The 16,257-nt window shown below is 42.6% G+C and overlaps 1 protein-coding gene across 4 annotated transcripts in view; it reads left to right on the forward strand.

The window, feature by feature from the left end:
• The window catches only part of LOC125761057 (hemicentin-1-like), a 104,120-nt gene that overhangs the window by 67,297 nt on the left and 20,566 nt on the right, over positions 1 to 16,257 (forward strand). For all 4 annotated transcript variants that reach the window (XM_049421841.1, XM_049421839.1, XM_049421842.1 and 1 more), the window contains one exon: positions 6,754 to 6,954. In XM_049421841.1, the coding sequence (XP_049277798.1) occupies positions 6,754 to 6,954 (201 nt within the window). The remainder of the gene's footprint in view (positions 1 to 6,753; positions 6,955 to 16,257) is intronic.

The following is a 16,257-nucleotide window of genomic DNA, read 5'->3' on the forward strand; positions in this document are numbered from 1 at the left end:
AAACAGCTTATTGAAGGCGTTCAGCTGGCGTCTGGACCGCCTACCCTTTCAGCCTTAACCGCCTAATTTGTACCAGAACTCTTGCGGCATGCTGGGCCAGCATGCACGTGGAGTTTTATTTAGAGCCATCCGATGGCATCAACCAAACGTATGGACAACGTGGTGGGCCTTAGGGTTGAGCCAAATAAAACACAAATTGATTTATCCCCTTTTTTGCTGCCTCCCAAAAACACGGTCGCTTTTATCGAAGCGCATATGGGTTCAAGGTTTTGTAGATGGACGTCCCTAGGGGAATGAGCAAACTGAACCCATTTGTTCTTGTGTTTTTTTTTCGTTTGAGTTACAAGCTACGCTTAGCAAGGTGAGCTTAAACCAGACAGAAAAAGGAATCGCAATCTCAAAACATGATCAAACTAAAAAATTACTCCAATGTCAAGATGGGACAGGAGTCTGTGGTAGGGTTTTATTATATTATGAAGCATATCTTTCTTTTCGTTGCCTTTATACCATTGGGTTATATTTTTAAATGGGATTTCCACTGAAAAACATCTCAAACTTCATTTTTGTGTCCAGAAATACAATTTGATACGATATTCTTTGATCCTTTTTGCTGCAGGCTAAAAGGTATTGTGACTTTAAAGAAGAATTTGATTCGTTTCCTTTATGGCTACTTCCAGATTTTAATAAACTATTTCGAGAAAATAATTACATCCCAATTTCCATGAGTTATGTACAACAAAAGATTATTTATGGAAAAACATATAAGAGGAACCCCTTTTTTAAAGGTAACGCTCCAAAGGAAAATTAATTTGATGTGCTTTTAAATCACACCAAAAGCAACTGCTGCCAAATATTTGTACCAATCCGCAATAAATTTCTGAACTCGGCTGTCAATAAAACAAACAATCGCCGTGCAATAAATCAATCGGTTTTTGGCATTGTTGTCCCTGACCCGGGGATTGGGTGCATTGTTCGCAGCATTAAAACTTTAAGCAAAATCGTACACTGCCGAAAGGAAATATGCCATTGAACTGTTTATGGTGCAGTTAAATGGAAAATAAATTACAAACTCTACCACACACTTCCATTCCCTGAGGCGTTCCATTGCCAGACGGTTTCTTACCATTTTACTCAAGACAACCACAACCTGAGTAGCGTGAGAATTTCTGCGTCTAGAAAAAAACAAACCTCAGCCTTCGACAAATCCACAACCACAACCGGGAACCGATCAATATTTAATGTCATCGTTATGGATGGCAAATTTATAACGATGGTGGAATTCAAAACCAGGGAAAACCCTTCCACCCAGTGCCGATGTGTTTCTCCCTACTGGCCGTTTACAAAATCCGTTTGTTTGTACCATTCGTGACGGGCTGGTTGGGATTGTTAGGAGAAAAGGGAATTTGTGGGTGAAATTTGTCATATTTTTGAATTCATAGCTGTCGTTGGCTTCAACACACAGCGAAAGCGAGTAAACCTGCAACATTGATGAGGTGGAGAAAATTTGTTTTTCCTTTCGTGTATTCACGGAGACAAAGCTTGCCCTTTTACCTCACACGTGCCACACACGTACCACACACAAACTCTCGATGGGACCGTTGGAAAATGGATCGGTAAAATTATTCATTGACCAGTGCAACCAAAGCAACGGTACCAACAGAAATCGATCGGTTTTGTGTTGTGGTGTCTGAAGGCAATAAATTTTCGCTGTGTCGCGCTAATATGCAACAATACACTACCCCACCGCTGTTGACCATGCTGACCCCGTTGGCCAAAAACAAACCGAACATGGATGTAAAGAACACGCAAAAATCGAACAAAGTATGGGGTGTTTTTTTTTTCGTTGGAAAAACATTAGTGTCAACGATGCATGTAACAGGGGAAAGGGAAGTGAAAATTTGTTTGCGGTCAGGCATAATAAAATAGCGAAACGATACACAAACACTGACCTCGTTTGGTGCGGCAAAGCACGGCTTCTAAACCATAGCCGATCAATAAGTGAGGTCTGGAATTTTTAAGTGAAGCAATATGTTACCCGGGACCCGCAAAACATATTGATTGCTGCTGGTTGGAACATATCATAACCTTTTTCGGTTAACCACAAATAGTTATGCTTTTGGTATCAAACAAAAGTTGTGTCACCTTTAATTTGTTACGGCAACATTTCGATCGTCATTAAAATAGATATCTCGTTTGCAATAACAATGTGCAACTGGTCGAGAATGTTGTACATTGTGTGCAAAATTACAATACTACATTGTACCTGGGTGTAAGCTGGGCTAACCTGCACGATCGCATCTATTATTATCATCAACCTTAACTCGTGCCAGCCATATAATAATATTAATTTGCACTGGTTGTTTTCCTTGCAACCGGAGAACCGTTCGCAACTTATTAGACGAGAATAAATCAGTGCTACAGGTGATGTACGACATCGGATCCCTTTCCATCCAGAACGAACGCCAGCGATCCTCACACCTAATCACTGGGATATGGGCATGCATGCCTAGGCCAGATACAACATCGTCCGTACTGACTAGCGCAGGGAACACACTCCTGAACGTTATATATATATCATCGCATGCCAAAGGTCAGCCGCACTAGTACTAGACGTTCCATCGTTGCCGGGAGTACCCAGTAATCAGCGGCCATTCATCAAATCCTTGTACCGGCAAACACGGCTAGCTCTCGGACACAGGAAAGATACACATCCGATTGCATACCCAGCGGGCAAACCATCACAACGCCTCCCCATTTCGTGTCTACACGATTTAGCGATACCCCCGGGGGTACCCCGGTGTTGTGCTTGATCCTGACCTATTGCTAACGACATTAATCGATTTGCTTTGACAGTTGGATGGTAGCAAGCTGCACCAAGGCAACCGACGGTGCAAACTCCGTTCGATTGTCGGTCAGACAGCGGGGCGTTTCCTGCCATCGACTTCGTACACGGACACAGTGTGGCCGAGTTTATTTTGATTGCAAATTCAATCAATATCCTTCGAGCGAAAACCACCGGCCAGATGGACACTTTAGATGGTTGGCCGATTGGTAAAGGTGCAACACCCTGCATACGAGATGCAAACGATCCTCCTTTACACAGTGCTTCTTCTTCTGCTCCGTTATGGGTGATAATGATAGGTTTTTGTGTCCAAATTGAACAACACCTCAACGAAATGATAAAGTACTGTTAGAGGAGCAATCGATTGAAATAATATAATACACACAACAGGAAGGTATAATCTTCAAAGAGGTCACAACAATTGTAACGCGTGTGCGATATTAGACGAAATAAAACACGAACCTTTCATTTTGAAGTGTGGAAATCCAATTTTCAAATACACAGAGTACGACCACCCACTCACAATCGATACGAGTGACTCATTTTCATGCGATAAGTTAGAGCCATGACATGGATCGATCGCCGATGCCACATCAAGCTGTCAGGGTTTGCTTATTGGTTCAAAGACCCAATCATTCCCTCGATCATTCCAATTTAATAATCCCTTTTTAATAATCCCACGTCCGTTGTTTCTTCTGCAGAGCGTGCCGGTATCCTTGGGAGAATCAGTCCCATTGTAGTAAACCGGACTGTACGACTGACCTGACGTTTTGTTCATAATTCAAAAGGACACTGTCTGCACAGCAGTTTTGCTAGACGAATCTGGAATGACCTTTTTATCGATTCTGTCGTGTGCCTTCCCGCGAACGAGAAAACCCCAATTGCTTTTTCCTACCGGACCCTGGATGGACCTGTGTCCGTTTCGTGGTACAATTATTTATGACAATCAATCAACGACAGGCACAGAAACCGCAACCGTCAATAACGCCGATGAGCTGTATGCGAACGAGCGAGGTGAATTGCTGAAACATGTCGCTTTGAAATTTTATCGATTTTGGCAACCACGGCACCACGGTGTAGCTGGTACGGTGACTTACAGCGTACAGTGGCCCCATGTGGTTGGAACGTACGTACGACGCAATCCGGGTACCATTCCCATAAACCCGGTAGCCGGAGACTCAATTTGAATTGTGTCAAAAACAGATCCCTTATTGGATGTTGTACTCCGCACGGTTGGCACGAACTTCTACCCAAAAACCCTCCGAGTCTGACGATGTTGTACTCTTGAAATCGAGTACTGTCCTACAATCCCACGGCTCGGAGTAGCACACGGTACCATGGTACCGTACCATCGGAACATCACATTTCTTCGTATACAGGTGTGCTATCCATCGTTTTCCGAGCTCAAACGCATGTCTTCTCAATCAGATTGCGTTGTACAGCGCTATCGAGCGTACCGCTTACCACTGACACGTCAGCTTCGAGGCCGGATCAACAACATCATGGCCGGGGCATCCCGAGTTCCACACCGAAAGGAAAGAGGAACAAAAAAAATGGGAAGCTAGAAATTTCGAATGACCTCACATTACTCTGCTGGATACTTTCTTACGTACGCACTGCAGAAGACCAGCTCAGCATGGAACCTCCGTTTCGGAATGGAACGGCTAACCTGGAAAATGATAGCCACCCATTTTGGGTGCAGAAGTCAGGCCGTTCGCTTCAAAGCGATGGCACTGATGCTGACAAGTTTGGTGAATTGTGAAAGAACCGCAAAAATGACAGACGTGTACAGCGAATTATAAGGCACTCTCTGTCTTTCACTTCCCATAAAAAGGCATGGTGGCAAGCAAAAACCGGCCATATCAACGTTCATGCGGGCATGCATTTGTTTCCCGGCCGGTAAACTCACTTCCAATTTCTCATCGTGTGCATGATGTGTACCGGTTGTAGCAGATGGAAAGTGCGTACGGATCGATTTCGTCCAGCACAATATGCGTCCAGCCTGGGTGCGTGTGAAAGGTAGACAACAAAGAACTGAACAATAATCATGACTCACAAATGTGGAACAAAGGAAAACTGTTTTTTCTTCTGTTATTGATGTGAAGTAAAATGAGTTGAAGGAATATCTGTTTGTGGAGCAATGTTTCAGCGTGAACTTTACAGCAATTGACTGCAATCTATCTTTTTATAGTGCTTAACACTAGCACTACAAGTCAAGTGCAGTTGTCATTTGTGAAATGACTAACGATCTGCGTTGATTTGACACAACTAACAAATATGAAAGCCCAGCTCAGTCTGCTGTGTTTTCAAACTTATTTTATTAAGTAACATGAAAACATGACAAAGAACAAGCTTTAATTATTCATTAAAGCTTAGTCCCGGTACCAATTCGAACTCCCTTGAAAAGTCATCCATCTTCCACCGGTTAGCAGTCCAGTTAGTTCCAAATCATCTAACCCGATACCGATATCGCTTAGCCCAGCTGATAGCATTTAGTACCCGTTTCGTTACGCACCCGAAAGCCCACTTTCCCACTATCAAGGGCTGCCTTTGGTTTTTATTCCACTTCCAGCCATACTGCCATAAACCCGACCCTACCCTTCGATAGGACCGACGGCCGTAAAACCGGGAGCAATAAAATAAAATTTGTCTCAACTGAATAAACATTTAGATTATCGCGCGAATTGCTGGCCGAGTTAGCGGGTGATTGGTACGGCGCAGCGTGATTCGAGCCAATGGGACAAGCCACGCGGCCATGAACACCCATTCCACACCGGGACAGTTATCACTGACCGATGCTGCACGTTATCTTCGGTGAAGCAAAAGGACACCGTAGGGGGATCCGCGGATCGGCTAAATTACCTATTCAAAAACATCGTCAGCTGGTAGAACACTCGCGCACTACGACAATAATGGTCATCATCGAACCTCACTGTCGTTCGCCCTCTGCGTCGTTTAACAACTTTCAACAGCGGTGTCCTAGAATCGTGGAGGAGGCAATAACATTTCACCACCACCACCACCAGCAAGCAGAGTGGTTCCGTTGTTTTGGGTCTACATTTTTCGCTTGCTGCAGGACATCCATTTAACGATCGAGTGGACCATTGACAGGGTTCGAAGAAGAAATGGGCCCAACCCTCCCGCCTTCTAACCAAGGCGTAGACACTTTGGGTTTTTGGATCAATTTTGCATGTAATTTTATAGCGAAAGACTTCATTAATTTTAATTAGGTTCGTTTTTCGCGTCAAGGGATTTACGGCTTTCGCGGAAAACCCGGTAGCCGGCTAACTTTTTTGAGCGTTTTGCGCAACATACTAATGGGCAGGAATAGCGTCGATGTTCGACTGTTAGGTGCGACACCCGCACGTCAGTTCGTCCTTGAACCAGTTCGGTTCTAATATTCCCGTTAATGTTTGATCACTCAGGAACTTGGCACGGAAATCTGAGCTATGCGTGAGCGCCGCTGCTAGTGGTGTTTTGGGTCGTTTGCAAACGCAGCAAACAATCATCAAAAACTGAAGGGATAATCACAGCACCGAGAAACAGTAATCAAAACAAGGTTTCCTTTTCTCCGACGGAAGGGTGCTGGAAGGACTCGTGGGTTTGGGTCTTTGGGTGCGTGCTATCAGTTTTATTGCTAACAAGAACTCATAAAAACTTACACTTTATTGCCGTCCTTCGATAAGGTGAATGGTAGAATGGTGCAGATTGATAGCAATGCGCGTAGGCCACCCATTTGGAACGTTGTCCGATGCTAAGATTTTCGGTTTCTTTTCCATTTGAAAACATCCAATGTACCATCATTTCGCCTAAAGTAGAACACGTACAGTGCCCGTTTCAAACGTAAGCCAAAGCACACTAATCAAACGTGCTGTACTGATTTCCTATTTTATTTTCCACCCATCACACAGGTACGTACGTGCTGGCCTGGAAGCGGGGCATCGCCATCCTGACCGCTGGTTCGGTCAAAGTCACTCCGGATCCGCGCGTTCGGCTTGTGAACGGCTACTCGCTACAGATACGCGATGCAGTACCGCAGGATGCAGGAGATTACATCTGCCAGATCGCCATGATGGATCCACGAGAAATTACACATCACGTGGAAATTCTTGGTAAGTAATTACACGATATCAATAGAAGTCAATCAATTGCGCGCTTTGCAGGTAGTGTTTTAGGTCCACTTTGTTGAAATGAATTTCTACGAAATGGACAATCTGAATCTTCGAACAGAAGAAATAAATCGATACCCTGGTACATGTTGCTAGCATACACGCCGGAAAGTATGCAATAAGCAAACAAAAACATGCTATTAAATTCAAACAGTTGTCGCGTTTGCGAACGCTTTTTTAAGCGTTTACGCGTTCTTTTCTTTATAACCTTATATGATACCTATAGCCTTATAAGATTTTTAAATTTATAGATTTTTTAATTAACATTATTTTTTTTATTTAAAGCAGTATTTGAGTGAAAAGAAACTAATTTCAATAAATTCGCATTAAAAATACATCAATTTATAAAATTTTGCAAAATTACTCAAAACAAACGCTAAAACTATAAGCCTTACGAGGATGGCAAATTTATAGAATTTTTTTTTTGGGAAATGTTCACGAGATGAGATTTTTTTTAGAACTACGTAACAGCCTTTTTAACTATTTTAAAAATAGTATTTACATTCACAATAATTATATACAACACGTACGTACTTTAAGGCATAAAAAGGCTCCCGATGTTTTTAAACTTAGCAATATTCAATCTAGAAAACTATCATGGCTTCAAGTCGCGCTTCGAATAGCGATTTTTAGCTGAAAATTTACGTATAGCGACTTTTTGCAGTTTTTTGTACATGGAGTTTCTCAAAAAAAATCTTTTGTGACGAGGTGAAGCTAAATTTCAAAGGCGCGAATTTTAAACTCCATCGGCTTAACAATTCGAGCTGTAATTAAATGTTTCCAGTTCATAAACCTAGCTTCATTGCATTTGTATTCAAATAACGAAAGATGAGATTTTTAAAAATGAATTACATATCCTTCTCTCACATGTTCCATTGTACGCAACTGACTTGAAATATTGATTTTAGATGCTTCTTTGATATTATCAACCGTTCCACCATGTTGACAAAATGTTTCCACCTTAACGAACATGCTCTGAACGTACCAGTATTTCGTTCCCCGTCGACGATTATCAGCCAACTACAACAGCTTTTCCCGCACCCCATCATCCATCGTACCAGAACGGGGAAACTTCCCGTCTTTTGTGAGTTGTTTGAACAAATCGCCGATAAGCTCTTCCGATCATCTCACAAGACATCATCTTCCAAACCCCGCATCCCCACCACCAGTGCGTCCATTTAACATTGCCTCCACCAGTGTCAGTAACACTTGTACGGCTGGGAACGCGATGGAAAACTTTTGCCCAAACAACCCAACATGGCGCAGGCCGTGATGAATCATCGATCGTTTTCGTACCCGATGGCAAAAATGTTCCCATTTTCCAATCCACGCTGGATTCACAACCTCCACTCCCTCGTCGTTACTGTTTCATTTTCAAACTTCCCTTCAGCTCATCCGCCCCGGTTGCGTTCCGATACGGTTTGCGAAATCTTTTTGCAAAGAAACTCGCTGTCTCGCATGCTGATTTATGGCGGGTTTTTTCCTGTTCACCGGGCATCGCAGATTTTCTCCTCGTGTGCGCATCCTTATCTCGCACTGGGGATGGTAGTGTGGCCAGTTTGCGCCACAGCATACCATCGTTTCGGGTTAGGGATGGATTTTCTTGTCCCTTTTGCTACCCAGACTGCTTCTCCGCTGCAACAGAACAACCGAACCGTGTATGGCTTTGTGGAGTACAAAAAAAAAAGAAAGTAAAAAAATATCGAGAATGAAGAAAAACGAGTGTAAAAAACGAAGAAAAAAAAGCAACACCCTGTCAGGATCAGAAAAATCCGGAGACAACCTTTCAACTTTCACCGCACGTACCGTAACAATCGTAGGTTATTAAATCTTTTTGAGTGATTTCATTTGGCAAAGCGAACGCTTAGAAGGTGTCACGTGGTGAAATAGCTCGAGCCGATCCCTCCGAGGGAGGTTAAACCGGGAAAATAAGGGAGAGAGTAGGGATGTAACAATGAAAAAACTTTTACCTCCCAAACACGCCAGAACGACGCCCGGAGCGGAACCATCCTGTGTCAGGATTTATTGGCCGAGGTTCCGTTTTGCCCGATACGGTCCAAGCGAATGAAGCAGGTTGTAGGGGGGACGTACAATTTCCTGACAAACAGTTGGTGGGATCAAAACTGTATCGTATATATATTCGCGTAAAACTTCATGATAAGGGTGAATATATGTTTAACTTTTTTTTATGTATCGTCGTAGAACGATTATAAAGAGCATCACAAAAAGATTATTTGTAGCATATTTGTTTGCAATGGAAACAATTAAATGGGATAAACAGATTAAAAGTCAAACAAAACCAGGTTAATAGAAAATAAAACATACATTTAAATCCAGCTTACTTATTACTTTATTCTATTTGGAATTGACTCATTGAAAGCAACCAATCAATTGCAATTTAACAACTAGAGGTGCAGCAATGTCGAAAGCTGGAATGCTTAATTGCATTCATTTGCACTTGTTTTGTTCTTTTATTAATGGTATAGTAAAAAAAGGTATGAAAATCACTGCATTCATCATAAATCGGTACCATTCCACCGGTACCTACTACAAGCAGATAAAGTTTTACCGGTGCATTTTCAAATGTAGATCGTTATTTTGCACACAATTAGCGAACATTTCAGCGAATTTGATTGGTAACGGATTTATTGCCTAGCAATGAAATTGAACACGGGAATCCTAACGGTGCTATGCGAGTTACGTGATGTTGTTTTATCTAAAACTTTCAATGAAACTCCCTTTTTCTATCGATGCTTGTTAAAGAAGATCTGTAGCGTATGCACATGTTAAGCAATGTTGAACACATTTCATGCAAAATCGAAAAACAACGCTACCGTTTTTCCCTACCATTCAAAAACCGTGATGCAACGATAAACACTAGCAACGATCGGCGGATCAATACACTTGAATAGATATGCCATAACGAAGTCAAAGCTCGCATCAAATAGATCACTAAAGAGTCAAATCAAAGCACACCGGTTAAGCTAGCCGGCATGCTGTCGTATGTGTACAGCCTCATTATTTGAGTGCAGTAAAGCCCAGTGAAAAGCGAGTCTATGATGAAATAACCCCGTCCGCGCTACGGTAGGTATTGGTTTGCATCCGTTCAGCGTGCAAATTCTGGTGAAATTTTGCCATTGAACCACACGAAGGATTGAAATGGAGCGTAAGCTAATGAGCTTTCAGTTCAAAACGTTCAAACGAGGTTGTTTGGGGAAACCTTGAACGTTGAATTTACTACTGTGTCAAATAATGCCCGAACGTTTGAGGTACATTTAGCCTGAATTAACCCGATAATGGGATCTAATTAGAGTGTCTCCATTGGTTTCGCAGTTGTTCCCCGTTTAGAATTTTTACCTCATTATACCTTAAATTATTCCAATAATTGAAAAAAAAAATAAATATTGTTTTACTATTTGAATCCTTCGAAGTTCACCGACCTGTTACAAGATAATTGACTCGATTGTTTCTTATTCATGCGGTAAATCTTTCTTTCGTTCAACCATAATACGGTTTCACTTATTGCCAAATCGAAACAAATTGGAAAAACCAACTCCGATCAACAGTTCGTGCAGAAATCGTTGGAACCAAACCGGAGAAAACAAATGGGAAAACGTAACTGGAAAAAGGAAATTTTCCCCCACCCGGAACTCCACACAATGCTGGCGATGATTTTTCTCTTCCTTCGACAGTCTGTTGTCACATCGTTGTCTTCTTCTTCTTTCGCAACCCTGCCCCTCGCGTCCCGTGTCACCATCGCATAGTAAAAAAAACACTCACATGAAAGTTGTCCCTTTCCTTTCTGACACATTCTGACCGCATTTTTAACCCTCCCCGTCGGTGCCGGTTTTTCCGCAATGCGCTACCATTTCGCTTCGTTTCATACGTGGAAAGTGCTGCCCTTGTTTGTGGCCCGCAAAAAGGAAACGGAAGTCAGCAGGAAAATGAACTTCCACACGAGAGTAGATTTCCGTCCCCTTACGGAGAATGGTCGACGAATGAGGGGTAGGGGAGAGGAAGGGGATGGAAACTCACGTACCCGATGTGGGAGTAAAAGTTTGACTACGGCCAGTCCTTTTCCCTAACCATTCCCACCCATGTTGCGTTGGTCTGACAGAATGGAGAAGGTTTTAAGCACTTTCGGAAAAAGGGAACCAATACTGGGTAGCTTATATCATCTGCAGAAGTTCGCCCCTATCGGCACTACAGGCCACGTGGTTTATTTTATTTTAGATATTTTTTCTCTTTCTCTTTCCCTCTCTGTTTGTAAATTATTTCCCTGCGTATGGGAATCACGCCACGGCTAGTTCCGTGCGTCCTGAGTGCCGTGGGAAATTCTTTTACAGGGCAGCTTCCAAACACCCCACACACCGGAGTCAACCGGAATGACTTATGCCATTGCGCCAGGAGCATGAGCCTGCGATATAGGGTGAACCGTGGAACGTGGCCTGCTGTTGAAACCGGAAAACGAGAGACATTTTGCGCTTTCAGCTGCTGAGCGTGGTCCCTTCCCGAAAACATGGCGAACGCGGGTACGGATGGCGCTTAAGGTCCACCTACTGGATCGAAACGGTAGCCCGCACGCCGGGCAACAAAACACCGCTGAAGCTTTATGCGTTTGAGCACAACTTCAACTGAAAGTCCCTTGGCTACGGCTTTTTCTGCAACCAACGTGACAACATTTCCTTTGGGAGTTTGCCGAACGCGTTTTGCTTGAAAGTGTTTCCTTACCATTGCTTCGTTCGGAGGATTTTTTTTTGATCACGCACACTCACATACTTACAGACACGGCGGAAGCCACACTTGGAGCATGGTTGGGTTGATGCCGGAAATAATAAACTTTTCAGGACACAAGTGCCACAGAACAGTGAGTGTGTATGTATGCTGTACGATAACGATTCCGAACTTTGAGACGGCCGTGAAATGTGTCACGGGGAAGTACCCTTTCCTCCGACGATCGCTCGAGGATAGTTGCAAATGGATAAAAGTGGAATTTATTTCTGCCCAGAACAATCCGTGGCTACGTGACGTGTCACATGAGTCGTTTCTGGGAAGAAGCAATAAATGCGGAAAACTCCCTCTCGGTTTCCTGTGTGTGTTTCGCCGAACAGTTCATTTAAGGCACATAATTGTGCCATCAGGGACGTCACTGTGCGATTACGCGTGGGGTTAAGGAAAATCTGATAAAAGTAATTAGTAGAAAATTCTTTGGGCGGTTTTTACTGTCATGTCAGTGATTGTGCTTAAATGACAGTAAGATGGGAAAGGCATAACTTTGTGAAGTACTTTTCAAAGCAACACTAAATGACGACAAACAGCAAGACTGCCATTATTATTATGCAAAATATTTAAAAAAAACTGTAAAGGAGAGTGAAGGAGAATGAGAATGAAATAGACATTTAAATCTCTTAGAAAGAACATTTATATGTATATTGCTAGACAATAAAGCTGTTGTTAAAATAAAAAAACGAACTTAAACTAATATTTAACTCATTTCCTGTTAAGAACTTTTCAAGACCTAATTTATGTCGATTTTCTAAAGACTTTGAACTTGGTGAACGGAAGAAAACTAGTATTCATATTAAATGCATTTTTGACAATAAATGCTTACCCTCTAGAAATAAATTACATTTAACTGTCTATATGAGTCTAGCATTTAAAACATTCTATTACCAATACCTATTATCTATTATCAATACCTTCATCTATGCTTTAGAATACCTTAACCTTCGTAAACGACTAAAAGCTATTGAAAGTGCCTGCTTTAAGCTAAACTCAATCAAATTCATTGTCTGAATTACGATTCATTGCAATTCCTCCCATTAACCGTGCAATGTTTTATAAAATAAAGTGTCTTGTTAAAGAAAAATTGTTGCAAATCAAATCATAATTTAAAACTAACATAACAATTCTTAAACCATTTCTGTTTTTCAACAGTGTTCTATTGATATAAATAATTTAATGGTAAATAAAAAAATATAACTTGACATTTTATCAAACAAATTCATTTTTTGTGAAAGGTATCATACAAAAAATTTGCTTAATCCCAACAAACTCTCTAAAGCAATAAAAAGGCCCAAGCCATGACAAACATTTATATCAACATTTTAATGCATTTGCATTTTATTTCAATACAAAAAAAAATAGCAGCAGTAGAACAATAAACTGCTTCGACATCTAATCTACACCGAATCGATTTTCATCTCGCGCAGATAACAAAACAAAAAAACGATCAAACAATCACACTGCTAAATTCGTGTCAAATCAACTCATCTCTGACAGCACACGCCGAATGGTAGTTAGAACAAAAAACTGCTCCCAGTGCCTGCATCGGAAATCCCCAACCGTGGGATTCGGCAAACGAAAATTGCATCGCAGATCCGATTCGCTCGACAAGTCACGCTCGATTGCATCACGTGACAGTTGCAGCGTTTTGCCAGCCTGCCTTTTCCGGAAGCGTTTTGAAGCGAATGGATAAATTCATCCCCCTTGCCGCATGACCTCCCGCAGGCCTCACATGATGCCTACGAAAGCGCGAAACAGTGTGTGCATGTGTGAATGGAACTGTTCCGATCCTCTCCGTTATTCATATTTTCATTCCACTTCACGCTTCGCCTGTACGATCATGCAAAACAAATGTTCACGGAAAAGTCGGAAACAAAACGACGATCGATTTTTTTTTGTGTTGTAGCATGCAGTCCTGATATGGTATGCTGGGCTCAATGGCAGGAGAGCAAATAATGGTCATTCGCAGGACCGGAATGGGACGAAAAAATAAAACACACACACACACACACCCAAGTTCATGACAACGAACGATGGCACAGGAACGCCGTTGGAACAATGGAAAAATTTAGACTCATTGCGAGCATCCCGCCCCAGCGGAGCAAAGCGGTAACCATCCATTTTGCCTCCGGTCGGTTGCTTTTGCACTGTCCCATCCAACCGGAGCCGAGTGAAGAAGATGTGAATAAGAGTGGTGCAATTGTCACTGCCCACCGCTTCAACTCGTTTGCATTTGTCAGCGAACGCAACTGGGAAACGTTGGCCGACAAGACATCTGGATGAACCCCATGCTACAGACAAGCGCGGTGACAAGAGCACGGCGAAAAAAGAATGAATTAAAAGTTCAAATTCTTCCCTCCTCGCCCATGGTTTTTTTTTCCCACCACCTTCCACCAGATTATGTATCCGGATTGCGCCCATCCAATCGGGAAGATTTGGATGCCCCGAAATACGAAACGTGCCGCCAGCCAGAAAAGTCGATCGCTTGTACGCTTTCACAACCACCGTCATTTCTTTCCTGCCACGAAAAAAAGGATAAACCGTACAACAATAGAAACAGGAAGCTGGTGAAACAAGAAAAACGAAGGAAAATCAAAAGAAGAAAAAAAAATAATGTCCAACTAGTTCCCCTGGTAGTTCACATGTGACACATCGTTCGCTTCAGTGTTCGCGCTCCTTTGCTTACTTTGCGTTGGATAGGTTGCATAAAAATATGCACACTAGTCTTTATGCTGGGTACATAAAGCTTCCAAATTCTTTTTTTTTCTCCCACAACATACTGTTTCCCTATTGTATGCACACAACAGTTAGCATACAGTGGCTGGAAGAGCATAAAAATTTACATTTTGATAAACTAATTGGAGATATAACTGTTCGTTTCATGGGAATGCAAATGTTTGCTTAAAACTAGTACCGTGTCTGTAGCGGCCGTGTTGCAACGATGGTGCATGCGTCTACGTGCAACGAAACAGCAGCTGCGTGCCGAAAGCATCCTCTCGGTGGAAAAGTTGAAAAGAATTACTAATCCCGAAGTGAAACCGATGGTAAACATTTGCCTTCCGCCCCTTCAAACTGGACCGTGCGGATCAGCTTTCCTCCTAACGATAATGGAGATTAAATTTGCTCACATTCATTGTCGATTGTCGATCGGATGAAGAACCCGCACGAAACATATGCTCGAGCGGGTGTGTGTGTGTGTATGTTTTATTGCGATCAATGACGGAACACGGAAAATGAAACAAAACCAGTAAAACTCGTGACCACATTTATGGGGGGGAGTTGTAGGTTGTACAATACGAAGCCGAATCAATTTCATCGTAAATCGTGTACCACAAAACCAGTTGTTTGCAAAAGAGCGTTGTAAAAGATTAATGTGAGGTCATATTTTTCCACCAAGCTTCTAACCAAGTACATGAGTATCGGTTGTTTTGAAAACAATCTCGCGTACGAGCTCGTTGTTTTTCGCTCCGTTTATTCCTTGTTTTGCCGTTGTTTCCCCTATTTCTTGGGTTAGCTTACCATTACCCAATCGTTTCAATCCATTACCAAGCACCCTGCCAAGAAGCTGGTGGATCGAGTTTTATTGGTCCACATTAGGGACACCCAATCAGCCAATAAAGCCTCCACCATCAACCAACGGCACACTTGGTGTTCCGTTTATGGATGCCATTCTAATCAATAATAAACAAGGTACACCTTTCCCCGGGAACCTGTAGCCTGCTGGCACGTTGCAGGGGGATAGAAAAGGACTCTTAATTTTCCAATAAAATACCCTTCGTACCCACCCCAACCGGGGATGGGGAGTCATATGCTACCATCGACGGAAATTGTGCAGAGTAATGAAACGAATCGAAGCACATATAAGAAAAGTTCCAACCCCCAACTGGTGGTTGCTTGATGCCGGTTCCGGTGCAGAAAGAAATCTCAACCCTACCTGCAGCATTCACTTGATGGAGGCTGTATGAAAAAGAAACTCCTTCCAGTGAGCGAGGGTTTATGTTCTGCATGCCTTTTTTCCTTTTTTTTTCTTACCCTACAATCTTTAGCCGATCTGTGTGAGTTAGTGCTATGGCAAGCTGAACGCGCACAGGACACACATAAATACACCCTACCTGTCGGACAACGCGTCGGAAGCAAAAGAAAATCATGAAGCCCCTGAGGCCGAACGAGATTTATGTGACTGCAAAACTAATCCCAAACTCCTCTCGCCAATAAATCACCATACGGAGAGCTAATAAATAAAACATTTGGAAAAGCGAAACGAAACCATCCGGCCGTCCGTGCGCTAACGATGCCACGGATGGGGTAGCGGGGGGTTTGCGCGTCCGAAGACGAACCGGAATGAAATTTCCGAGTATTCCGTCAATTCCTAAAATCGCTAAAGTTCGAATTTTTTGGGGCTATTTTATTGCTACCCAGAGCTTCGAACGATTCGCACCTTCACCGGTCGGGTGATTGTTG

Source organism: Anopheles funestus, chromosome 2RL, assembly GCF_943734845.2.
Source record: "Anopheles funestus chromosome 2RL, idAnoFuneDA-416_04, whole genome shotgun sequence".
NCBI classification, from domain to species: Eukaryota; Metazoa; Arthropoda; class Insecta; order Diptera; family Culicidae; genus Anopheles; species Anopheles funestus.